Raw genomic sequence first — 27,185 nt, forward strand, 5'->3', positions numbered from 1 at the left:
GCCTCATAACTCCACCTGCTGATTCTTGTCTTGCTTGCCTCCAATCTATTGTCCACACCACAGCAAAGTGGTTTATCAAAAATGCAATCCTGATTGTGCTATTTTCCTCCATAAACTCTGCCAGCGGCTCCCATTTGCTCTCAGGATGGCTCTTAGGATTCCTTGGAGGGGCCTCCAAGGTCCTGCATGATCCAGCTGCTGGCTATGCCTTTCCAGCTCTATACCTCCCCACGCCCTCCCCATGCCCTCCCCACCTTGATAATTCTCAGCCATGCCCACTGTCAACAGTGTTCCCAAGGTGCCAGGCTATGCCATACCTGGATATTTGCCATGCTGCTTCACTTGCCCCAAAAGCCATGTCTTCTTTCTGTCCTCTTAGCAAACAACTACTCATCCACCAAGACCCACTACAAGACTCCCTCTATACTGTGAAATCTCCCTCCTCCCCCCCTAATTCAGAGCAGACTACGCCCTCCTATGAGCCACTTTGATTCCCTCCATAAAAGCATTTACCACTTTCATTGCAGTTATTGTGACCCATGCCTATGGCATCTCTCAGCTTCTGGAGAACAGAGTGATTCTAATTAATGTCCGTACCCACAGAACATACCATGGTACCGTAACTTTCACAAGAGAGGACTGGGAACGAATGAATGAAGAATATAGACAAAAGTCCTGCTGATAGAACAGGAAACTGGGGCCCAGATAGGAGCAGTGGCTTGGCTAAAGTAAAGGGTCCAGAATCCCTATAACTCCAGGCCCCTCTGATTCCAGGGGCTATGGGCCATTCATTCACACAACCATCACTTACTGAGCATCAATCGTACACCAGACACTGGGTTGCTCCCTGGGATACAAAGAACAAGGAATAATCCCAGCCCTCAGGGGCCCACAGGCAGGTGGGATAGAATGACAGGTACACAGACAATCTACACACCTTTCACCAAGAGCCGGGAGAGATCTAGAAGGAGCGATGGGAATCCCAGGTCTCCACTATGGATGGGGGTAGAGGTAAGCCTCTGTTTCTCTGTCTTCCACTTCATCTCTCAGAGCGGGAGGTAAGTTCCCACAGACTGTCAGACCAGGGCAGCTGCTCTCTAGGGGCTGTCAACACAGGTGATCGGACACATACAGGGCCACACATACCCAAGACAGGTGACATGGACATGCCTTGCCCCAGGGGGCAGGACAAACAGTCACAAGGACACATTTGTGCCCGTGGGCATTATGTCAAGAGCCAGCATGGGCATCGGGATAGATGGGATGAGACTGAGAGCACTTTCTGACACTCCCTCTGTGCAAAGTCCTTCCACACGCCAGATCTCCTTGGGTCTCTACCAGGTGGGGTCCTACAGACAAGGCAGCTATTGTTCTCTCCCCCATTTCCAGATGGACAAACTGAGGCTCAAGCAGATGTAAAGGACTTGCCTGACCCCTGGTCAGTGGGAGCACCAGAATTAATCCGTCACTCCCCAACCATTCCCTGGGCATTTCGTCTGTGCCAGGCTCTCTGCTTCCTACCACGGTCTCACTGACCTCCTGGCCTTTTCTTCCCTCTCCTGGACACTTTCCAGATAGTCACAAGACAAACTCCCTCTGTGGACTCAGGACTCTGTCTCCACACAGGGGAGAAAGACACCACTGAGTCCAAAGCAATGTCCCTGTCACTCTGGATAATACTTTTCTTCGAGACCATATTTTTATTATGTGACACAATATCATGCGCATTGGACCATTTGTTTATGACCTGCCACCCCAACTAGTACGGGGTAAGAATGTGTCCATTTTGTTCATGACTACATGCTTGGTGCCTACAACAGTGCCTGGCACATATTGATAGTAGGAACTCAATAAATTTCTATGAACATGCATGGATCAATAACCCTCACTTTGCTCCCCTTTAAAACGATCCCCACAGCACAGAGTTATAAGCATTAAATGATGTTGTACATGGAAGATGCTCAGCCTGGTATTCAGTGAGCACACAGTATTGCTGTTGTTGTTGTCTTTACGTTCACAGTTCTATGAGGGGGAGACAGGTATAAAAATAAATCACAAGATGGGATAAAGTTCTTACTTCTGAGCCTTCTCCTCCACTTTGGGGTCCAGAGAGCAACCCCTCCATTTGTCTGAAGATCAGAGCCCAGAGTTTCTGCCCTGTCTGCAAGGTCACCCCTGGGGTCTAGCGTTGGCGGCTGGGAGACCTCTGGGCCTGCCGGGGCTGGGGGCAGTGGGCAGAGTCCAGCCCAGGCCTCAGCAACCCTTGATTGCCCCCTTGAGAGCAGGCCCCACATCAAAGCCAATCTCCGAGGGGCGAGGCCTCTAGATAGATGGAAGATTAAAGAAGGCGAGGTCTCCACAGGCCACAGGGAGAGGCGGTCAGCAGGCGACCACAGAGGGAGGCCTGACACAGCTCTTCTAGCAGCCATCTTGGGGGGCAAGAGATGAGAAGGGGGCCCAGGCCTGGGCAAGTGGAACTGGTGGGGCGGGGAGGGGGGCGCTAAGGTGCCCCATTATTACACTTTGGCCTGTCCCTCCAGTCCAGGCTTAACCATTTCTTTGCCGGGCAGCAGCAGAGAGGCCCATCGGAGGAAGCCCTGGGTCTCTCCTAGAGAGAGCTTGTTTGGTCATTGGGTTTGGTCATTGGGGTTTGCTCCCTTGAGTGAGGGAGCCTGTAATGAGGACCTCCTAGCCCCAGCCTTCCTCCCCAGGGAAGGTCTGTAATTAGTGCAGGGGGCGAGGCTGGGGAAGCTCAGACAATGTCATTTGAACCAGGATGAGACAGGGCTCAATTGCTAGTCTGCACTTTTTTTTTTCCTGGTGCCATTTCATATACAAAAACGCCGGCAAGCTTAACCCTTTCCTGGCTGGGCCTTGATGCTGGGGTTTCAGTATAGCATGCCATCCATTCCCATGCCCAATGGGTGCCTTTCTTGTCTCTCCGACACACACACACAAATTCACACACACACACACACACACACACATATTCAGATGGGCCATGGTTTTCAACTCCCTGACATCCAACAAGCCATCTAACATCAATCATCCAACCAGCCTCCACTGAATGTCACCAGATGCTAAGCACCAAGGAGAAGGGATCCAGGGGGGAAATCTCTCATCGTGCCGCCAAGGAGACTTCAATCCTCCGTGCAGTGGAGGAATGAATGCTGGAAACAGGTGATGGGCAGGACGGGGTAGAATCAGACCGTGAAGGACAGGGAGGAGACACGTGAGGGCAGAGTACACAAGGTGGGCACCTGGCCTGGCATGGGGGAAGCACTCTGTAAATATGTATTGAGGGAGCCGTCTTCCTGGTTCAGAGCGTTTCTGTAGTCAGTCTAAGGGCCTTGGCAGCTCTGAGCCAGCCCCAGGTGAGGCTGATGTCAGAGGCTATGGGGACAGGCAGAGACTATGGCTTCCTCCCCCATGCTACTGCAGCCCTCAACTACAGCTTGTTTCACTTAGTTGATCACAGACATGGTTCCCCACCGGATACCTTCTAGCATTCTGAGGGCTTTGTCTATTCACCTGTGGTCTCAGGTGCCAAAACACTGAGCCTGGCACCCAAGAAGTATTCAAAAAAATCCTCATTGAATACAGCATTAAGCATAGGAAGGTAGAGGCATGGGGAAGAAATCTACCTCTACTGCCTTTCCCGGAGGGGATGCCAATTGTGGCCCCACTGCCTCTGTGAATCATGTCACAATCTCCCTACTATATAAAGAGCTTCTAGAAATTAATAAGACAATGCCAACCACCAGTTTATCAAAGGGCAAAGGATAGGAATAGACTCTATAGAAAGGGAAACAATACTGTAAGACATCTAAAAAGACTCTCGACTTCACTAATATTAAGAGAAATGCAAACCAGAAACCCTTCAAAAGTTTGACAATATGCTCTGTTGGTGAGATGGTAGAGAAACCGGCAGTGTTAAATATTGCTGTTGGGGTATAAATTGTTATGAAATATTTGACAATATCTATCATTATAACAAATGCACATTCTCTTTGACCCAGCACTCCCACCTCTGAGACTTTATCCTATAGCTACACAGGACTTGAACAAGGTTATTATTATAACTTTGTTATATTGTTTGTTATAAAAAATCAGAAACAATCTAATGTCCATCAGTTGGGTACAAGTAAATAAATGTTACAATCCTGCAATGCAATAAAAAAAAAAATAATGAGGAAGGTCTCTGTGTACTAATATGAAATTATCAAAACATATTAAGGGCGGGAGGGAGATATAGAAGCATATATAAAATGGTCCTTTCCAGTTTAAAAAGAGAGAGACACACACACATACCCTGTAAAAAGACGCCCAAGAAAGTAATAAAATTGATTATATGTTGGTCAAAGGGTGGGAACTTAGTGGTCAGAATATATAGAGATGGGGTGGTTATTTTTTGTTGTATTACTTTTTTTTTTTTTTTAGTCATGTGATGCATTATCCATTCAACAAATTAAAAAAGACAAAATCCAAAACTCCTCTCCCTAGCACTTGGAGGTTCATTCTATGTTTCTTCCCAAATTGTTGGGTAGAGAAGATTCCACCTGGCTGACTGCCCCTTCCTTGACTTCCATCCTCAGTCCCTGCCATGTTTCCCTACGGCCTTGGGTCCCAGTACATAGTGGCTGTCATCCCAGCTCCTACCTTATGAACATGGACCATGAAGTCAGATCAAGGCACCGTGTGACCTTGGACAGTGACTTCATTCATCTCTCTGAGCCTCCGGAAAACAAGGTCCCTGTGGTCTCTGCCTCCAAAGGTTGTGGGCAGGCTTACATGAGAGTACACATGGGCGGTACTAAACATAGATCCCGGGACATGGTAAGTGTTGCTGTATAAATGTACCAAACCCACACTTTACATTCTTTGCCAATATTTTTATTGGGTTCTTGGTCTTTGTCTTGTGGAGTTTAGGAGCTCTTTATAGATTTAAAAGGTTGAGATCAGCACTGCAAGCGGGTAGAGCCTTGGAGGGCAGTGGGGCCACAGTGAAGGGCAGTTTGTAAAGATCATTACTTCTGTGACTATTTCCCCTCCAGGCCATGTGTGCTGGTGTCTGAAGGAATCCCACATCGGAGAGCCCAAGGCTCATCTTTCCCCATTGGCCCATGTCTCTCTGCCTCTCTGCCAGTGTCCCCGTGTTATCGTGTTGTTCTCCACTGCAGCTCTCAGAATAGCACCCCCCTCCGTTCTAGATTAGACTCCTCCTTTGTGCCTGCCCCAGGGGTCCCCAGGTTTGTAGGGCACATGTGTGGTGCCAGCGCCTGTCAGCAATGAATTCACTGGTGGGTAGGTGTAGGCCTAACGTGGGAACCCTTAAGTCTCCATTCAAGGGCTCCTCAGAGGAAAGACTCAATGTGGGAGGCCCACAGAGGGTACAGCAAGAGATGAGGGCATAGAATACGCACCATTGGGGGCCCCTCACCCTGATCTTTGGATCTTTATTTATCATAGAGTTGGGGGAAAAATGTGGCTCCCTTGGGCCCACATCCATTTATTTTCTCCAGAGAACTGGTCCACCCTTCAGTTCTGGAAGCTCCAGAAACGTTCCTCAGAGCATCTGGAATATATATTTGCTTTCACTGGTGATTGCCAAGGCCAGCTCTGCTGCTTTTCTGTTTGTTCAGCTTAGCCCTCGGGGTTGGGGCTGGTCCTTGAGGATGGGGGAATGCCTGGGGCCCCCAGAGTTCTTTCTTTCTGCACCATATAGGATGGGAGCCCCCACCTAGACATGGTCTTTTAGGAGGAGAGCCTGGATGAGGGCATTAAGAATTAAAGGCTGAGTCTGCAAAGGCCCCAGGCTCCTCCTTACTCCCCAGAAAGCCCCCTGATTACTGTGCAACTTATCGAATCCTTAGGTCAAACAGACCCAAGATCAAATTCGCAACTCTCTTGTTTAATAGCTGTGAGACGCTGGACAAATCACGTAACCACTCTGAGCCATAGAACAGTAAAAATGTTTTTGTATTTACACCTTGTCTTACTTCAGGGTGCATGAAAGGTATTTGGGAAACCCTACAGACAATGGAATTCGATGGCTTTTAAGAGAGGAAAAAGGATATGGAGAGAGGGAGCTAAAAACATAAGATGAAGCTAGGAATGCAGTTAATTTGTGAAATGCAATCCCCTGAGAGCCTGTCGCAAGAGGTGGGCCCCAGAAAATTCATCTCTGAGCTTCCTGGCGGCCCAAGTGAAAGATGACATCCAGTGAGCTACCAAATCCAGAGTGCCCATTAGATTAAAAACAGACCCACCATGCAGAAGCAGCCAGTGTTTTGGGGTCCTGAAGTCAAAGAAAAACTTCTCCCCTGGACCTTCCAACAGGAGCAAATTGTGGAGGGGGAAATGTGTGTGCAGGGAGGGTGACCCTGTCTTCTAAGGCCTTAATGTAGGGGTGTCGAACTCAATCAGAGAAGGGGCCAAAATCTAAAATCCAGCCTAAATCACGGGCCGAATGGTTTACTGAACAGTCATAAACTGTCATTGTGATGGAAACGCAGCGGAGTGCAGTGATGACAGCGCGGTGCGGGCCACATTGCAAGGCTTGGCGGGACGGATTTGGCCCGCGGGCCTTGTGTTTGACACATGTGCCTTAATGTATCTGAAGTGAAATAAATAAAATGGCCGAAACCGGTTTGGCTCAATGGATAGAGCGTCGGCTTGGGGACTGAAGGGACTCGGGTTCCATTCCGGTCAAGGGCATGTACCTTGGTTGCGGGCATATCCCCAGTAGGGGGTGTGCAAGAGGCAGCTGATCGATGACTCTCTCTCATTGATGTTTCTAACTTTCTATCTCTCTCCCTTCCTCTCTGTACAAAATCAATAAAATATATTTAAATTAAAAAAAAGAAAATAAATAAATAAAATGTCTGATGGTGACTCTCAGAGTGGCTAGGACATGGTAGAGGTGAACCCACTCCCTTCCTTCCTCCTACTTGGTCCTCCATCTCCTCCCAGCTAAGGAGTATCCTGTGAGATGAGTATCATGTGTGTGAGCAGTTAACTATTCAGTCATTCAGCACTTATTGAACACCTACTATGTGCCAGACTCTGGATGAAACAAATGTGAGAATCACCCTAACACTAGCTAGTCTCTCCCTTGCTGTCCCCAGATCCTCGGCCTCAGAAGCCCCCTCCCTGCCACCCACCCTTTGGGGCTCCGGGCTCTGCCCCTCCCCAGCACGCCCGTAAACCCCAGGGAACCCCACTCCTGTGGCTTCCCCTTCATTCCCCACATAGCTTCAGGCTGCTCGCTCAGACCACCACATTCATGGAGCTCAGCCACGTGCAAAAGCATAATTAATATTCCACTCAGGCTCCCCCAGCCCTGCTGCCTATTGGAAGAAGATGGAAACCAGATTTGCAGCCGCACGCGGTGGCATGGAGGGGTGGGCCCGCTTCTAGAAGAGAGCTCACATATTCTCCTCCAGCGGCTCGCACATGCACGAATGGCAGAAGCCCCTCAGAGAGGGCCACACCTCCAGACACAGGATCATCCTCCCGAGCTGTGTACACACACAGTCACACCGCCATGGTGCACACTCACCTCCTGGCCAATCCATGCCCAGAGAACACATGAGCTTCTCACACACAAGGTCCGCATTTGCTTCTAGGCAGAGGAAGACAGAATGGTAACACTTCAGAGCTGGGAGGAAGGAATCTGAGAGACCATCCTGTTTAAAACCCTCACTGCACTGTGAAGAATCTGAGACCCTGGTTTAATCTGACTGTTGATAGGTCTCCGCTGAACTGAATTGTGCCTGCTTGCCTTTTAACAAATGCCTTTGATTTCAATGCCTGAGGCTGCCTTTCTGATTCCTAGTGAGGAGCCACTTCAGCCTCATCAGCCTTGGAAACTGGGGAAACTGAGGCATAGGAAAGAGGGCCTGGAGAGGGACTGGGCGACTAAGTAGGTCATGGACAGAATTAAGCCTGTGACTTCCCATGCCCCTGCCCTTCTTCTTAGCACCCCACCGCTAGCTCTGCCAGCCCTAAGATCTACAGGGAGTGTCCCCAACAACGTGAGGACTCCCCAAGGCAAGAGGAAAGACTGGTTTTGTGGATTTTTTTCTCCTTTGACTTGACGCTTAGAGAGCAAGGGGGATGGAAGGCTGAATGCCTGAGTGTATGACTTCAGGGTTGGAGCCAGTGGCCCGGGACATAGAGGCATCTAGAAGTAGTGTGGGTGCAGGTGGTTTGAGGTAGAAAAGAAAGGGTGAGTTCAGAGCAGGACTGAGAGCAAAGCAGGAAGCGGGCGGGGCTGTTCCCCCCGGCAGCGGGCAGACGGTGCCAAGGGGCGGACCAGCCTCCTTGTCCAAAGATGGAACAGTAGAACAGAAATTCAGGGAAAGAGAAGCTAAAATAATTACTAGGAAAAGGAGCTGGAAAAGGAGGCAAACACTTTCTTAGTCCTTAAGGAACTTGGGTCTTCAGAGAATTTGCAGAGGGGAGGAAATCTATCTTTAAGGCCCTTCTCCAGGCAAGGTGGCTGGTGATTCACTGGCTGCCGGGGAAGGCCCCGCACCGCCCTCCCCTCCACTCCTGCCTCTCCCCAGTGAGAAAGCGCAGTTCATCTGGGGTGAGTGGAAAGGGCCCTGGGTGAGAAGCCCGCGGGCCTTGATTTCCGAGTTATCTGTGCACATCACAGCTGGGCAACCAAGTCAAGCCTCCTATGGCCCGAGGCCTTGGTTTTCTGTGAAATAAAGGAATGGTAAATCATAGACTCTCTGAGCCTCGATTTTCTTATCTACAGATTGGGGATGATCATTATACCACGTCCCATTGAGTCTAAGATGTCATCCACTGTATGATGCTCCCTTATTTTATGTACATTAAGAAGGAAGGGACACTGTCCGTTCAACAATAATGTGTCATTGACTGTAAGACACATTCTGATGTCAGAGACATTTAAAATGGGCCTTTTGGAATCGGTGAATATGATACTTATCTCATAAGCTTGTTCCAAGTTTTTACTGCCTGGCACAGAGCAAGTACGCAGTAAATAAGATATTATTATGGCTCATGGTGGAGCTGGGGGGAGGAGCCACAGGCCAAAGGGATGAAGATGTGTGAGAAGCCCACCTTCACTCTTCTGGCAAGGTGCCACCCCAGGAACTCCATGGTCAGCCCAGCTGGGGGGTTGGGGTACACGGAGAGCAGCCCTCAGCCCATTTTAGGAAGCCATGAGAGAACAAAGGGCCCCATCTGTGCCCCGGAAGTCAGCCTAATCTCCAGGATGGATATGTTTTCTTTTCGCAGAAGTTCCTGTTAGAGTGTGCCAAAGCCTTTTTCCCTCCACAAGCCAGACAAACAAGGCAGGTTTACTTTGGGTGACCTTCTCACCGCCACCCGGGGCCTGCCTGCCGAGTGTAAACATCCACCCTTGCACCCTAGTGGAGGCTCCTGAAGGGAACCTGGAAAATGGGAGTGCTGGGCCCCCTAAGGAAGCAGGTCCTTGACCCCGCTCCCCAATTCCCTGCCACTCTCCTGGGAAGGTCCTCGGAGAGGACAGGACCCTATAGATCATTAACACTCTCTCATTTTATAGATGTGAAAACTGAGACCCCTAGAAGGACAGTGACTATGGGGGGTATCAAAGTGTGGTAGTCCCCAGCCAAGCACCCCCTCATCCTTCCCCCCTCACCCCACCCACACAAACACACACACATACACACACACACACACACACACACACACACACACACACACATACGCACGCATGTAAGCGCCTGGCAGGAGCCTTTCTCTCTCCCCTGCCCTTGCATCTGGGACTTACAGGAAGCTCAGCTCTGTCCTTTCTCTCCCATGCGTCACTGCCTGGGTTGGGATGTCTATGCATTTCGCTTCACAGCTGGAGCAGCTGCTGGTGCGCAACAACCAGATGTTCCTGGAGCCCATGCAGGAGGGGCCACGGTCTGCTTTTCTTGACCTGGACTGTGTGCAGAACCAATCTGGACCTCTTTCCCCTGTCCTTCGATGGAGAGAACTGGCTGGAGGGGGGCTGGGTTGTGGGACCAGGCCCAGGAGTGGAGGGGGAGCAGACCCTCCCTATTGACATCTTCCTTCACTATCTAGCTTCCTCTCCTGGGACATCTTTAAGAGACCATATGGAAGGGAGGCGCTGCTATGGAAGCCTTCTGGTGGGCCCTCTGACCTGAACTGGCGCCACGCTTTTCCGCACGTGCATGGAATAGAGCCTTGAGCTTCGGTATGACCGTCCTGGGTCTGTGCAGAGCATGGGGTGTTATATGCATCATCCCGCTCTCATGCCCCTTCCAGTTTTCCTTTCTCTTTTCTTTCTTCTATTTGCTATTCCCTCTGCCCTCGTTGCTTTTCCCTCCACTTTACCTCCTAAAGGATTCCAGCTCATGATTCCGTTCTCAGCTCACTTGTCACGTTTTCAGAAAGGCCTTCCTCGTTCACACAGCCACATCACACTGTTGTATCTCCTTCATGGTCCTTATCGCTATTTCAAGTCACCATCTCAAAGCCCCCAGCAGGGTTCCTTCATCCCTTCTGGAATGCACCTTCTTAACAACCACCGTGTCTGTCTCTGGTGTCTGGTCAGGAACTGATCATAGATGCTCATTAGTACTCGTAGCGTATGTGAGTAAATCCCCTGCATTCTCTTCCTAGCTGGGCTTTGCCGTTCCCTCATCCTAGGAAGACAATTATCATGCTCCTACCCCATGCAGGCTCTGCACTGCCTAGTCCCTCTTCCTGCCCGCCCCGTCCCTTCACCCCCAGGATTTTTCTTGAAGATCCTGCCTCGCAGACTCCACAGGAAGTGCTGGAACCAGAACGTCTCCCCGGGATTATTTTCCATGGTTCCTGGGGTGTTCACCTGGGTAAGAATCAGGAAGGAGAGGACACTCTAATCCTATTTCTCTAAAACGGTATAATCTTCCCCAATCACTTAAACGGTGCCTGCGTCTGTAATTACAGAGCAGGCTGGGAGGATCGCGGGCACAGTCTCGAGCCAACCTCGGGCAGGGGGGCCCTTTTGTTCCCCCTGGGGGCCGGCAGGGACTCCGGCTCAGAAGCCAGGAATCCAGACACCTGCTGGCACAAGCTCACCCACCACAGACTGGCTCGTTCACACAACCAGAGACTGTTCCCCTCCCTCCCCCAAAAGAGTTTGCATAGCCCCCTCCCTGAGGCCCAGCTGTGACACATTTGAAAAAACATCCAGGCCCTAACCAGTTTGGCTCAGTGGATAGAGCATCGACCTATGGACTGAAGGGTCCCAGGTTAGATTCCAGTCAGGGGCATGTACCTTGGTTGTGGGCACATCCCCTGTATGTACAGGAGGTGGCTGATCCATGTTTCTCTCTCATCAATGTTTTTGACACTCTATCAGTTTCCCTTTCTCTCTGTAAAAAAAAAAAAAAATCAATAAAATATATATATTTTAAAACACGCAGGTCTCAGCACCCTAATTCTGTCTGCCACTGTTATGATTTCTGGGGGCCTCAGAGTGGCATTGCTGGCGAGGGGTCCACACAGCACGAGTGCTCTTCCCAGCTTCTCAGGAGCAGATTCTGCAGGAGGCAAACTTGGCTCAGGTTCTAGCCCAGGGCAGGATCCAGCGAACAGTCCTGGGACTGCCTAGAGCACATGTGTCAAACACAAGGCCCGCGGGCCAAATCCGTCCCGCCAGGCCTTGCAATGTGGCCCACACCGCGCTGTCATCACTGCACTCCGCTGCGTTTCCATCACAATGACAGTTTATGACTGTTCAGTAAACCATTCGGCCCGCGATTTAGGCTGGATTTTAGATTTTGGCCTCTCCTCTGATTGAGTTCGACACCCCTAGCCTAGAGGGTCAGAACTTCATTCTCCAGAACCAAGTCAATGGGGCCAGGAGATGGGGGAGAGCCACAGGCCTGCCTGCCCACCCCAGCAAGCCGCTGCCAACTCAGCCTCCGCCTGTGCCCTCTCCCACCCAGGCACTGAGCCGTTTCAGTGACACCCCTGGCTTCGCGGCAATGACACCTCTGCTTCTTAAAGACCTTCTGGTCCCGAGCTAACGAGAAGCCCCAGACAGCAAGGACACACTTAATCCCAGTAATGACTTCTGCTCAGGAACAGCGGGCCCCACCCTGGGAGGGAGTGCCTCTCCGAACCGCCTCCATTTGCTCAGGTGCCTGGGGACTGTTTATCAGCCCTTTCAAGAGATTAAGCTGTACTCTGGAGCGGGACACTGAGGTCATGGGTCCCAGGGGTGTCCCGTGACCGTGGAGCGTGTGCCAGCCGGCGTCTGGGTTCACACACACCCATGGCCCCTGGGCTCCCAAGTCTTGCTCTTGGGAGCCACTCGAAGAACTTGAGGGTCAGAGAGAAGAGGGGGTCCTGCTGCATCTCTGCTAGTCACCTGGTCCTTTCCCACCAGGAGAGGTAGAAACAGACAGTCCTAGCCTGAGGGACTCGGAGTCCAGGTAGGGTCATGGACCCAGAACAGAGAATGACAATAGCACATTATACTCATCCCCCGGAGGAAAGCACACGGTGTGCTGGGAGTGTCATGGTGGTAAATGCTCCAGCCTGGGGGGAAGAGAGACGTGAACAACCTTCCCATTGAGAGATCTGCGAAGGGGCCTGTGAGATGGACTTCCCTGCCTTGGACTTGGCTCAGGTTCTAGCCCAGGGCTGGGAAGAATGGAAACAACTCAGCTTCCTCGTGAGCGAGCGTATGGAGGAGTGGTTAGCGAAGCCATTCACAATGCCAGGACGACTTCGCTTTAGGCCTCTGTGTTGTTTTGTTTTTTGTTTTGTGTGTTTTTTTTAATCTATTTTTATTGATTTCAAAAAGGAAGGAAGAGAAACATCCAAGATGATGAGAGAGAATCATGGATCGGCTGCCTCCTGCAAGTCCCCCACTGGGGATGGAGCCTGCAACCCAGGCGTGTGCCCTTGATTGACCGGAATCAAACCCGGGGCCCTTCAGGTCCCAGGCCGACGCTCTATCCACTGAGCCAAACCGGCTAGGGCAAGGCCTCTGTTTCGGGAGCCACCAGAGATCAGAGATTGCTAGCTTGTCTCTTTAAAAGAGGAGGGCCGGCTGCTCAGGCCCCTCCCTCCTCATTACTATGAAATTATCGTGAATATTGATGCGGGGGCGTGGCGGCTTGGCCAGCTGTGCTCACCCGCCAGGGGTTCCCGGCTTCGCAGAGGAAAGTGACAGAAGCCAAGCCGAGGGAGACGCGGAGAGAGCAGAGCACTCGACAGCCGCCAGTCTCGTGGGGGGAGCGCCCCGCTCCCCCGCCCCCGGCTCCCACCCAGCCCGGGGGGCTCCTCCAGCCCTCAGCCTCGCTCCCGGGCTCCCCATGGAAGCCAGCTGCGCCCCCGGAGGAGCCGGAGGGAGAGGAGTCGGCTGAATGCCCACGGTGCGCCCCGCGCCCCTGAGCCCTGCCTCCGCCGCGCCCTGAGCGCCCCGCGCCCCCGCGTCCCCCGAGCCCCCCGCGTCCCCTGCCCGGGGCAGAGCCGCCCCCGCCCGCCCCGGACCTGCCCCCGCGCGCTGCCAGCCGCCAGCAGCAGCTCTGGGCCGAGCGCGTCGCCGCCCTGGAGTGAGCGCAGCCCAGCCCCAGGGGTCCCCGGAGCCCGCCGCGATGGACGCCGTCCTGGAGCCCTTCCCGGCGGACCGGCTGTTCCCCGGATCCAGCTTCCTGGACCTGGGGGACCTGAACGAGTCGGATTTCCTCAACAATGCGGTAAGACCAAGGGTCTGCGCGCCCCTTCCACCGCTCCGCACCCCGCTGTGCCGCTCGCCCGCCCCCCCCCTCTCCCCGGCGCCCCCAAGACGGGGTGCACTTCACTGGGCAGAGGGAGGCGCGGCTGGAGGCAGGGTCCCCCCACCCCCCAGGGGCACGTGCTCAGAGCTCTGAGGTCCGGGGACCGGGTCCCTACACCTCCCTGGTGCGCGAGCCAGCGCGCGCCTCTCCTGGGGGCTCCGTCTGGGGGTACACTGGCCTCCACCTTCGGGGGACGGGGACGTCGAGGCGGCGGCGGCGCCCGGTTCTCCGATGTGAGCATGAAAGACACGAATCCTGTCCCCGCCCGCCCGCCCGCCCGGGGCTCCGGGACCAGGGTGCGCGCAAAGCGGACCCGCGGCCGCCTCTCCGCTGGGAGGCGCACCGGGAGTGTTGGGGGGGGGGGGGGGGCAGAGACTCGACGCCCCGTGATCCAGACTCGGGGTTCTGAGCCAGACCCGGACACGTAGGGGTGCTGCCTGCCGCCCCAAAAGTCAGGAACGTTATGTCCCCAGGAAGGGACCTGGCGTCCAGCTGGGCAGAGCCCCACGGGGCGACCGGTGGCCCAGGAAGAGGGCGGTCTTTCTCCCTGTCCCTCTCTCTAGAGGTCTGTTTCTCCCTCGCCTCTCTCTGACTTTCTCTCCCTCTCTCTCTTTCTCTGTAACTCTGTGTGTCTGAGCTTGTCCTTTTTCTCCCTTTTCCCTCTTCCCCTCCCATCCTAAGGAAACGTGGCTTCTCTCTCTTCTTCCCTCCCTCCCTCCCTCTTTCAGGCTCAGCCCAAAGGCCCTGCTGTGGGGGAGGGGTATGGGCTCGGGAACAGGAATAAAAATATTTGGGTTCCGAGGAACCTTCCCGGTTAAAATGTAAGCAGCTTGGAGAGTCTGGTAGGATGTCCCCCGTGTAGTGAACCTCCTGTCTGTCTGCACACGTGTGTGTGTGTGTGCACACACGGGCACACACACAAACCCAGAGATCATCTCAGGGCCTCTACTTCCTGGCCTCTACCTGCTGGGACTAAGATCAGCTTGGCCAGACAGAAGCCAAGGGCATAGACATGTAAAGGGTTGGGCATCTTAGACTTCCAACCTAAACTGCCCCTGGCTGTTAAACCAGCCAGGCGTGGGGTTGAGGTCTCTAGGCCCTTCCTTAGGCAGCAGAGGGAGACCAGGGACACTTGGGCAGGAAGGCCAAGTGGAGGAGGAGAGAGGGCTTGAACCGGTGGCGGGGGAGACCTGGGTTCTAGTCCTGCCTCTGCTTCTGCCTCCCTCCGTGAACCTGGACCACCCCACCAGCTCCCTTCCCTGGGCCTCAGTTTCTTTGTCAATAACCTGGTCAAAGGTTGGGTCAAGTTTTTCTAAGGATGGTCTGGCGCCGATCCTAGGAATAAAGCAGCAGAGAGCTGGAGTTCCAGGCGCCTCTCTCGGAGTTGGTAACGGACACTGGTCAGAGGGAGCGGGGTTGTTGTTTGTCCCCTTGTAGCCCCGGGAGGTGGGAGAGCCCCTCTGGGAGATTTCCTCAGAACCCTGAGCAGCTCTGAGCCGGGCTTTCTGAATGAACTCTGCCGCCTACAGCCTCTTCCTGCTGCTCCATTCAGCCTTGCCTCCCCAGCTGCTCCTCTGGGCCTCAGTCCAGCGCAGGAAAGGAGGCAGGATCAGACAGTGGTATCCAGCACTAGGACTAGGGGAGGGAAAGCCCTGCTAGCAAAGCTCTTGACCTGGGTCCTAGGCCAGGCCGGGAGAGGCGGGGCGCAGGAAAGGCTTTCGGAGAGGAGAGGGAAAAGAATTCCTGTGCTGGTTCTAACTGTGCTTCTGCCGCCAGCAGTCGAGGCAGTTCAGACAAGTGACTTTTCATGCTCTGGTTCCCTCACCTGAAAAATGGAGACACAGAGCCTTCCCCATAGTGTTATGGTAGAGATTTAGTGACAACGTTCATTAGAGATGAATTAGAACTCTCCCTGGCAGGTAAGTGTCCACGGTTAACTTGTTCCAGAAGCTACATAGAGTGACAGTAAGAACTACTCAGGCCAAAACCGGTTTGGCTCAGTGGATAGAGCGTCGACCTGCAGACTGAAGGGTTCCAGGTTCGATTCCGGTCAAGGGCATGTACATTGGTTGCAGGCACATCCCTGGTAGGGGGTGTGCAGGAGGCAGCTGGTCGATGTTTCTAGCTCTCTATCCCTCTCCCTTCCTCTCTGTAAAAAATCAATAAAATGTTTTGTTTTTTTTAAAGGTTCCCATTATCAAAGAGTATGGGATACCTTGATAGTTAAAAAAAAAAAAAACTACTCAGGGAGCAGTTGCTGTGGGACCCTCTCTGGCGCCTCCATGTAAGCGGCTAAGGTCTCATACCAACTCCTTCTTCATGCTGCATGAGGACAGGAAAAGTCTCCAAGGGGAAGGATGGGAAGGGATGGACTCTGAGAGCAGGATATTCGTTATCCTTTAAAATCCAGATAAAGGCCATAAAGTCACGCAGAGAATGTATGTGCTCTGTTTGCTCCGTGCAAAAAGCAAACATCAAAAGGAATGCTCGCCCTGCACACTTCTACGTGAGAAGCACACATTCGCTTGGACAGAGTCGGGAGAATAAGCATGCGGTCAAGTCCAGGGTGCTTGGGAGGTGGCCGGGGGTGCTCTCTGTTTTCTTTTGTGAAGATCCGATCCTGCAGTCTTGCCTATGTGATTCTCAGAGGCACCGCTCAGAAGGGGCTGCCCTTCCTGCCAGATGTGGGGGCTTCCCCTCCCTATAACTCCCACGGTTCCGGAGATGGCCATCCTAGAGCCGGCTTCCCTGAACCCTGTGATCAGCCTCTGGGCAAGTATGTGCTCAGAGAACTGAGATAAAGGACCGGAGGGAGAACAGGTCATGCCTCCAGATAGAGACACTGGTTCTGAGTGCTTCTTGCCTCGTTCCTCTGGCTAAGGGGAAGGGGTGAGTCTGATTTCTCTAGGGGCAAAAGGCTTTGGATCCCACAGAAGGCCCAGCTGGGGGGTGGGAGGAGAAGGAGGAAGAGAAGCTCTGTTGTCTCAGAGGGGAGCAGCAGGAAGCTTGGAGGATGTTTGCCCAGCACACTTATTTACCTCCCAGCAGCTGGGGAGGCCAGGTATGGGAATGACCAACCCCAGGGACCAGCCCAGGAGAAGGGAGGTGTGGGGCTCAGCCTGATCACTGCTGCCCAGACCCCCAGCCTGGTTTCTCCTGAGCTAAATGACCCACCCCCACCCCCACCCTCAGGCTTTGCAGGACTTACAGAGATTAGAGAAGTATGTGCATTTGGGTGTTTCTATGTCTGTGCGTGGGCCTTTAACAGGCCTTCAAAGGGGAGGGGTATATGTGTGTGAGCCCATGTGCATACATGTGTGTTTATCTTTAAATTCTCACCCGTGAGAAAGAGGTCCCAGGGGCCACAGTACTCTGGTCTCAGAGTAGAATCCACGGGAAAAGGACTAACGGAGAAAAACTCAGAAGGGAGATCTCCCTGAATGCCTACTCCTCCAGAACACTGAGTTTGTTTTGGGCAGGTTGTTTTGTTTTGTTTGTTTTCTGCTTTCCCTACTGAGATATAAGCTCCTTGAAGGCAAGGGTTTATCTGTCTTGTTCACATTGTACCCCAGTGCCATGTGTTGTGCTTGGCACAGAGTAGGCCTCAACCAACCATTACTGAATGACTGGGGGGGGGGGGGGGGGCCCAGGTCAGACCTTACATTTTTAAGGAGAGGGGGGAAAGAGGCGCCTAAGCTCATCGACTCCCAGCCATCAGTCCTGCAGCCTGCACTGTCTCTGAGATTCAGGAAGGTTCTCCATGCTTTCCAACGAGCTGTCATTGCCTTGAGCCTCCCCATCCTATGTGTGGTACAGACACTCATAGCTCCTGGGACCGGATGGTCTAGAGCCACAGCAAATTTTAATTTGTAGTTTAGGCCTCGACTTTGAGCATTGGCTCTAGGGCTCCCCACTTCCCCAGTTTCTTCCCATTCAGGACTCCTGGGTCCACATTCACCAACTTAAAACTAGGTATTTGCCTGGCCTGCCTCAGGGCCTTTGTACGTGCCGTTCCTGGCATCTAGAACGCTTTCCCTTCAGTTCTCTCTACCTCATCGTCTTCAGTTCAAATGTCACCTCTTTGGAAAAGGTTCCCCCAACCACCTCCAGTGGGACACTCTGTAATTTTCCGTTTCAGTCCTTTGATTTCTTCATAGCTCTTATCTCAGACTGCGGTTATTTTATTGGCTTGTTGTCCATTTCCTCTGTGAAAAAGAAAGCTCATGAGAGCAGAGACCATGTCGGTGTTGTCCATTGCCATACACCATACACCATACACCATGGCGTACTATAGGTGCTTAATATAGTAAAATTCCATCAGAAGGCAATAAACAGAGTACAAAGTGTTCAATCATGAAAAATGGGAGGTTGTGGTATTATAGGACCAATGAAAAACAATCGATTTGGGGTCTGTACTAGCACAAAAAGCATAAAAGTCAAATGGTGAAATGTGACTGACCACATGCCACAGACCAAACTGAGAAGCTTCTAAAGGAGCAGGAGGCAGTCAGCCCTTTAGGTAAAAAGTTGCCCACCTTTGTTTGAGATGGGTCCCCAGTGTAGGAAAGAAGCCGTGGCTTTGTCGCATTGTAGTAGACTTTGCTCCATTTCAAGGATTTACTCCATTTGTAGAGAGAGAGAAAAATACTTCAAACCAGGGCAATCCCCAATAAGGGAAGGGGAGAGAATGTTTTTAAAAAGAAAGGCCTGTGCTCAGCAATAAAGATAATAAAAAGATAGGCCTGTGTGCTAAAGTAGACCCATAATTCCTGAAGGGGTCCTAAGGGTGTCTGGGTCCTGGCCTGCTCAGCCCTGAGGGTGATGGGGATGCTGGATCCCAGGAAGATGCTGTCTGTACCCTGATCTGCTGTGTGGTCCCTCCGGCTTCCCTGGACCAGCTGGGGATTTGCTTGGTCGTCTCTCAGGACACACATCCCCTCCTTTAGCAGCTGGCGAAGGCAGTCACTTTGCAGAGTAACCTCCAGCCACTCACAGCTAGAGAGAGACAGAGAGGAAAAGGGACAGTGGCAGTACCGGGGAGAGAGGGGGGTACCATGAGGGAGCAGAGCATGGTGAGAGCCTGAGCATCCATGAGCTGCAGGTCATAGAAAGTTTCTCAGAGGAGGCAACCTCCACCCTCTGCCTCCTCAGTGTCCCCCTCTCCGTGGGCAAAGAACTTACTGAAGGCATGTCAGCAGGGTGGACTGGGGCTGTGGATAGCGTCCTTGTCCCTGTGCAGATGAAGAACAGAATTAGAGAGGAGGGGGACCTCTTAACTCTGTTCTGGGGCTGGAATCCCATGGAGTCAAGGAGGGGAGAGAACATCTCTTTCTTGCTATTGTACTGGTTTGAACTTCGCTCTCTAGAGCAAGGGGAGTTTGGGATATCAGCTATCAGAGGAGCCCCACCTTCACCCTCACTTACTCCCATCCTTAGGGCACTGTGGATGCCTAGCGCATTAGGAGCAGAGCCTGCACGTTGCCTGGCCAGTGAGAGGAGAGGCCCCACATCCTGTACTCGCTCGCTCGGGGGATGCTGCTATTCCCATCCCGCCTGGAAACTTAGACCTTTGCTCTCTGCAGCTTCCAGGACTCTCTGGGAAGGTCTACTTATGTCTGGCCGAGCCTGACCTGGCTACCATGCCAGGAGAGGGGAGAATGAAAGACTCATCTCCCCTCCCCCACCACCCTCCCCGCCACCCCACCCTCTGCCTTGTGTCTTCCCTCCTTGTACGTGTGCCTTCTGCAAGTCTTGGTGTGGAGGCCCTCCCTGAGCATCCCTCTCGGGGACCTGGCTTGCCCCTGAACCTCCCTCAAGAAACCAGTTCCAGATGCTGGAGAACAGGCTGTTCTTCTGGAAGTCTCAGCACTCCAAGGGGCAGGATGGAGAAGGAAGATTTGGGTGGAGTTAAGTCAAGACCATGAGCATTGCTTTGGCTGGAATGCTATGTAACCCCCTCGGACAGACTAGGGGAAGCCAACTAAAGTGGCAGAACCCTTGACCAGGATTGGGAAGAAGGTAGGAGTGGGTGTATCTGGTTCAGGGGAAGCTGGGAGAGGCAAGAACTCTGGTCATCAGAGAAAAGATCCTGACCCCCATGACCTGAACACACCGTATCATCCACAAGGCCAACCTGACAAGTAAGGCAATGAGGGGTTCCCTGCTACCGGGTTCAGTGTACCTCCTCTCCCAGCCCTCATGGGAAGAGCCCTCACTGAAGCATCCTTGGCCCTTGGCTCTTGGCCCAGGAACCACTTCACACATCGCAGAGGGGCTGACACATCTGGGCTGGGCTCTGTGGTCCGACATAACAGCTGGACAGCAGCAGCTGTCCGCCATCCCCTTCCAAAAGAATAACAAAAATGAAAGCAGCAGTGGCGTGAGCAGGCTCTTCAGGGCCTTGAGGAGAGCCGGGAGGCAGTTTTAAAGCAGCAATTGAGGGGACTTGCTTTGGAAGCAGACAGGCCAAGCCTTTGCCCATGTCCTCACCTCTCCTCACCTCATTGCCCTGATTTTCTGTGTGACCTTGGGCCTCGGCTTCCTCATTTGCTGAACTAGACTGTGAGTTCTTTGAAGGCAGGGAGTGTCAGGCAGTCATTTTTATCTATTGCCTAGTTATAGCTTATAGTAACTGAGTGCTCAGAAATGTTTATTTATAGGAAGGAAGGAAGGAAGGAAGGAAGGAAGGAAGGAAGGAAGGAAGGAAGGAAGGAAGGAAGGAAGGAAGGGAGGAAGGAAGGAAGGGCAGAAGCGGTGGATACATGAATGGGTGGGTAGATGCATAATGGAAGATGGACACTTCTATATTACCTACTTTGATAGTACATTTTTTTAAATGGATTTTGTTATTTATTCAAGGAGTAAATCTTAACTAAATCCCACATCTACCTTTCACTTTACCATGATGGCCTTTTCTATTACAAAATACACTGAGTGGCCAGATTATTATGATCTCTGAATGCATAATAATCTGGCCACTCAGTGTGTGTATATATTAGAGGCCCAGTGCATGAATTCGTGCAAGGGTGGGGCCCAGCCAGCCTGACCAGGGGGAGAGGACATGGGTGGTTGGCTGGCCTGCCTGCTGGTCAAACTCCTGGTTGAGGGAACAATTTGCATATTAGCCTTTTATTATATAGGATATACATTGAGTGGCCAGATTATTATGTATTCAGAGATCATAATAATCTGGCCACTCAGTGTAGATTGTGCACATAACAGAATATATATATATATATATATATATATATATATATGTATGTATGTATGTATATGTATATAAATTTTAAAGTATAATAAAATGGACACCTGGGTCCAAACTACCAGCTGAAGAATAGACTCAGTTCTGAATATCTTGTATCTCAAACCACATGAATCTGGCCTGGCCAGTGTAATGTAGCTCAGTGGTTGATTGTCAGCCTATGAACCGGGAGGTCACGGTCCAATTCCCAGTCAGGGCACATGCCCTGGTTGTGGGCTTGATTCCCAGTGGGGAACATGCAGGAGGCAGCTGACCAATGATTCTCTCTCATCGTTGATGTTTCTCTCTCCCTCTCCCTTCCTCTCTGAAACCAATAATATTTTTTTAAAAGACCACACATGAATCTGGGGAAGAGATGAGCTGTATTAGACCATGAATCCACTTTACTGTGGGCAAAGTGGAACCTCCTGATTTTCTGTGCCTACTCCCAAACCCAACTTGACCAGACAGTTAGTCCACAGGAGAGATGGCAGGTACCTTAACAAGCTCTGGGGAGCCGTTAATGGTTGCCTTTAGATACTCAGACCTAGGAGCAAATTCTGGCTCTCACTCTCTGTCATCTGGGAGAGCCTGACAGGTACCTACACCTCTCCCAGCTTATTTTCCTCATCCATAAAGGAGGGATGACATAGAACACAGGTTTCTTCTGAGAATCCAATTGGATAACTCTTGGGGAATGCCTAGCACAGTGCCTGGCATGTAGTAAATCCTCTGTAAACAATAGCTATCGCCGCTACTCTCCTGATTATTGTTGTTGTTGTTGCCTAAACGGAGGGTCCCCAGGACTGGACAGCCCTTGAAATAATGTCCCACTTTCTCCATCCCTGTGCTGACCCCTGAGCAGAGGGGTTTAGTTATTGACGTGCCTGACCTCTCTGGAGCTGGAAGGCTCTTTGGGGCAAAGCCAAAAGATGCCCAGCCTGTGTTTGGGGGGAATAAGGAGAGGGTGGTCAGGGGTGAAGAAAGCTGGGGCCCCAGTGAACACCCAGTACACAGAGCAGAGGGCCCATATTTGTTTCTAACATTGTATTTGGGATAGGGCAGCAAGAAATCAACCATTCCTTCAACAACTAGGGTTGTTGTGTGTGCTTAAGAGCACAAGCTCTGCAATCAGAGCTTGGTTTCAGACCCTGGCTCAAACTCTTAACTGAATTAAGATACTTCTCCATGCCTCTGTTTTCTCAACCATTAAATGGGAGTACTAATACTACCTACCTCATCTTCTGAAACTTTAATGAGATAGATACTGCATGGAAGGAGCTAAAACAGTTCCTGGGACAAAAATGTAGGCTATTATTATCATTACCATTAGGCATACTGTATGATGGACATTCTGTGAGGGCCTGCAGAGGGTTTCAGGATAAACTCCATCCTAGATTCTACCTTCAAGGAGGTTCAAGTATAGAAAGAGAGATGGGTCCCATTGTGCATAATTGGAGTTCAAGGCATGATATTAGCCAGTGACCTAACAGTCTATAAGTGATATGATAGTACAAACGGGAGAGGAGTCTTCCAGCTGGGTGGTCAAGGAAGGCTTCCTGGAGGAAGCAGCATTTGAATTAGGACTTAAAGGATGATAGGAGTTGGAACAAAGAGATAAAGGGCAAAGGCAATCCAGGCACCAGGAATGGTATCAGCAAAGATCCTGCAACAATGGAGTCCTTAGCAGTTTTGAGGAACTGGGAGTGGTCATCCAACTAGGCTGGAGGGAAGACAAAGATGAGTGGCTCCCACTATCTGGTAAGTGGAATGTGACGCTTTGGAGCTGGGAGTGTTATTTGTAGGCGGGAGGGGGCCAGCGATAGTTCTAAGCTAGACACAGCGGTGGTCCCAGTGCCGACTGAACTGCCTCGGTGCTGGGAGTCCATTGGAGGGAGGTCAGCTGTCAGCCTGTGCAGGTGATGAAGGACCTCCCCCAGAGGAGACAGAATTGTGGGCCCTTCCCAACCCCAGAGCAGCCTAAGGCAGCAGCTGACCCCAGGTCCCTTCTCTCCTCTTCCTTCCACCCTCTGCCCTGATGTGACTCTCACAGTGGCCAAGGAGTGCCAGTCCCTTCTGGCTCCTTCATGCCCAGCACTGGGGCCAGGCTGACCTGGGGAGTCCAAGGCAAGCCCACCCTTGGACTTGCTGTCCCTCTTCCTGCTGATAGTCCGAGGCTAAACCATGTCCTTCCTCCTGGCTTAACCCTGGCACACTAATGGGGTTCCCCCACCCCTCCTACAGTTCAGGACTATCCAAAGCAAGTCCCTCTTGGCCCCAGTGGAATAGAAGGATCTGAGTCCTCCTGAGCCCAGCCCAACCTGGCACCTCATCTCCTTGTCTTCCCACCCATCAGCTGGGACAAGATGCCCAGAGTCCCTTTTGTCACCCTCCCCGAGAGGAAGCCCAGCCCTGCCCTCTGCTGCCCCAGAGCCTTCACCCCTTTCTCTCCCAGGGCTGTAAATCGGTTCCACATTTGGGATCTGGCATGTACTATCTGCTCAGAACGTTCCCCTCCTTTCGCTCAGGCTCCCGTCTCCACATGGTCAGCCCTTAGGGTCTGCAAAAAGAGAAGGACTCCTGCACTCAGTGACCCCCTTCCGTGGTCTTGAGAGGAAGCTGGACTGTAGCAATGGACCAGAGGGGCAGTCCCAGAGAGAGATGAAAGAGGGTGGAGTGAAGGCAGAGCTTGAGCAAGCATATGAGGGGATGAGGGGTTGGGGGTGGTGAGGGAAAGAGCGAGGTAGTTCCCAGCTCAGCACATTCCTGAGACATCTGGATGTGCTGGAAGGGCCCCAGCTGGCCTGCATGGCTGTGGCTCCAGCTTCTCTGCTCTGTGATGTCAGGACCCAGCATTCCCCCCCTCCTCTCAGAGTCCCACTGGCCTAGGGGCTGAGTGCTGAGGTCTCTTCCCCTGACCCTTGACCCCTGGCCCTCAGTGAGCAGGAAAGAGGCCTGTGGGGCAGTGGAAGAAATGCCTGCCCCAGTGGAGGGCCTGCACTGGTGGCAGAAGGCAGACCCTGAAGACCCAGGGGTTTGCCCATGGGACTGTCTCAAGGAGATTCCTTCTTTGATGGCAGCCCCCTCCCTCCTTGGAAGGAAGATGAGACAGAGGAAAGACTCCGGGAATGGCTACTTACCTTGAGTTCTCAGTTTCCCTCTCTGTAGTAATAACAGCTCCATGCAGTGAGAGCCTCCTCCATGTCCCACATTATATAAAGCTCTTTACAAAGGTTACCTCCTCCTCACAGCAACCTGGTGGGGTAGCTATAATTACCCCTGTTTTACAGCTGACATTGAGGCTCAGAGAGCTTAAGTAACTTGGGCAAGGCTACTCAGCAAGTAACAGCCAGGATTCGGACCAGGTCGGCTGCTTCCCTTGCTCATAACCATTGGACTACTTTGCCTCTGCACATAAGAGGTAGATCTAATGAAGCCAGGATTTCTTTCAGCCCTACAGTTATAATTGTTTCTTTTGGCTAGCGTGGCACTCTTCAAGAAGGGCAGGGGAGGCATTAGTCACACACACTGGGTGGGGGGGAGGAGGGCAGAGGCATCTGGCTGTGAAGCATCCGCTGGGTCAGGAGCCTTTGGAGGTCCCCTCCCTCGGAGCCCCAGAGAGGTCCAGGCCCCGGGAGCTGGAACCACAGCCTGATCCCCAGCCGAGCCCAGGGGTCCCACACCTTCTCTGAAGGAAGGAGTAAATAAGGAGAGAGAAGGCAGCTTCTTCCAAAAATAAAACCTGAGGACAACTCAGACAGGCTGGGATGCTGAGGAAGCCAAAGGCCGAGTGCTGAGTGTGCTGAGGAGAGGGAAGAGGCCAAGGGAATTCCAGCCAGAGCTGGGTGGCAGGTTTCAGCCGCGGAGGGCCTTCCAGCTGGCCAGGGGCCGGGAGAGCAGCTCAGCCGGTTGGCCACAGGGCTCTGTTTATACTCTCTGGCCTGGCCTAAGCCTGGGATGGTTCTCCCAGCTCTGAGTAGGGGGCTGTGGTCCGCAGGTACCTGGTCTGGCTGGGGCTGAAGAACAAAAAGGCATTGAGGAAGAACAACCCAATAGGGAGGAGTCCGGGGAAGGAGTCCAGGCGCATGGAAACTCTGCCTGGAGCAGGAGCGAGCTGGCATCAGAGTGGAATTCCAGGCAGTCATTCCTGGAGGCTCAGCTGCAGGAAAAAAGGTCTCGGTCCGTTAGATCACTGGCACATTCCTTCATTCACCCCCTGATACAGTCCGTCAGTCACTCAGCAAACGCATCTACCATGTGCTGCGACCAACGCTAGACTCTGGCGATAGAGATGAGAAGTGGACACAGCAAGACATAGTTTAGAGGCAACCTGGCTAAATCATTCCAAGCTTCGCTAAGGAACTGGGAAGCTATCCTAAGGCCCGTTGGGGGTCACCAATGGATAACGAATGAGCAGGGGAGTCTCGAAGTCATATTGGTCTTGATGCAAGGTGGAGACGGAGCAGAGTGCAAAACCTGGGACCTGCCTTCATAAATAGGGTAGTTACACCACTCGTGAGGAAGTCTTTTCCAAGCAGGAAGTGAGCTTTGTTCATCTCTGTGCCCACAGGTCCGGGTGCAGAGCAGGTACTCAGTAAATACTGAACAAATGCATGCGATGAATAACTGTGTGTGATTAGATGCCTTTATTCCCTAGCGGCCCCCAGTACCAGCCCTGGCACTTAACTCCCAGTGTCCTGAGCTGTCCCACAAGGCTCCTCTGGCCTCTGCCGATGGACCAACATCTCCGGCAGCCAGACCGAGGGCTGCTGTGCCATTAGCAGTGCCAGTCGCAGCTAATCCCAGCCCTGGGCGGCAGCACTCACTGCCATCACTTCCTCCTGCCCAGACAGTACCTGGCACCTTCCCCAGGGTTGGGCCACAGCACATGGGCTGCCTCGTCAGAAGGTGCCAGAGGCTGGTCGGGAATCTGCGGGCCAAGGCTCCACTTTCCTGAGGACCCATGTCCTACCCAGTGTCAGGAGGGGGAACCAGAGGGCCAGACTAACAGAGCTGGGGGCTAGAAAGAATGCACCCCTCCCCAGGGCCCTGCCCGACACAGAAGCTGCCTCCGGTGGGTGCCAGCCTGCCCTTTCCTCTGTCCCTTCCTTTCTCTGGTACACATGCCCAGGAAACTTCAATCCCCACATTACTCCCTTCTCCGGCTCCAGCCTTCACTATCCCAGCCCCAGAGGAGCCTGGGACTACCAAAGTTCCCTTGCTGGGGGGTCACATGACTCAGTCATCTCAGCTGCGTGGCTTGGCACAGTCAGCATTCAGTCTGTGGTCGCGTGAGATGTTGCGTTCGTTCATGTGAGGGTGTGCATGACCACGTCTGTGACTTCGTCTGGGGTGACCGCCCTTGTGTGCACATGTATATATTGGGAGTCTTTCTGTCTGTCACCTCTGAGGAGTGTGTCCTCATTGGATCAGTTAGTGCCTGCCAGTGTCAGCTGACTAGTGTACATGCAATACCCCTGTGCCGGGCCGTATATGGAACTGTCTACACGTGACCCTGGGGTAGATCTTACATTGGATAGTGTTTCCCTGTGTAAATAGGAACCTCACAGCCCATATCTGGGTAGCACGCGCACAGGAGTGTGTGTGTGTGTGTGTGTGTGTGTGTGTACCTATACACACACAGAAGTATTTCTGCTTATTTGGACGTGGGCTCTGTGGTGAGTAGTTCAGCAGGGGGGAAAGTATGAAACCTCAGCAGCCGCCTGCCCTGGGCCTGTGGGGAATGGGAGGGTGAGTTGGAGGTTGGAACAGTGTGCTCCCCTCAATCCCCATGCCCTGCCAGGAGGACTCAGAAAGAGGCTCCCTCCTGGGACAGGAAGAACCGGCTCCATCCCTTCCCAGTCCCCGGAGAGGCCAGGAGAGAAAAGGAGCCCCCTTTCTGAGGAGCCTCAATAGGAGCACAAATTATACCTAAAGGGAAACTGAGGCCTGAAGAGGAAACACTACCTGCCCCTGGGTCTCCCAAGTCCAAGTCTAGGGCCTTTTCTCCTTCACAGAACTGCCTTCAAACCAAGGTCTGAGAAGGCAACCCCCAGGGCCCGGATGGTGAGGCTTAAGGGGGGTGGGGAGAATCTCTGACAAGCCAGGGGCCCACCTCCCCTCTGCTAAGCCCCTCCCTG

At 52.6% G+C, this 27,185-nt stretch overlaps 1 protein-coding gene across 2 annotated transcripts in view; it reads left to right on the forward strand.

Moving 5' to 3' along the window:
- Positions 1–13,161: 13,161 nt before the first annotated feature.
- CREB3L1 (cAMP responsive element binding protein 3 like 1) overlaps positions 13,162–27,185 on the forward strand; it is a 35,767-nt gene continuing 21,743 nt past the window's right edge. The window contains exon 1 of one of the 2 annotated variants that reach the window (XM_036427178.2): positions 13,162–13,724. In XM_036427178.2, coding sequence (XP_036283071.1) covers positions 13,623–13,724 — 102 coding nt within the window. In that variant the 5' untranslated portion in view covers positions 13,162–13,622. The remainder of the gene's footprint in view (positions 13,725–27,185) is intronic. The other variant, XM_036427179.2, reaches the window with a different exon arrangement.

This window comes from Pipistrellus kuhlii, unplaced genomic scaffold (assembly GCF_014108245.1).
Source record: "Pipistrellus kuhlii isolate mPipKuh1 unplaced genomic scaffold, mPipKuh1.p scaffold_m20_p_9, whole genome shotgun sequence".
NCBI classification, from domain to species: Eukaryota; Metazoa; Chordata; class Mammalia; order Chiroptera; family Vespertilionidae; genus Pipistrellus; species Pipistrellus kuhlii.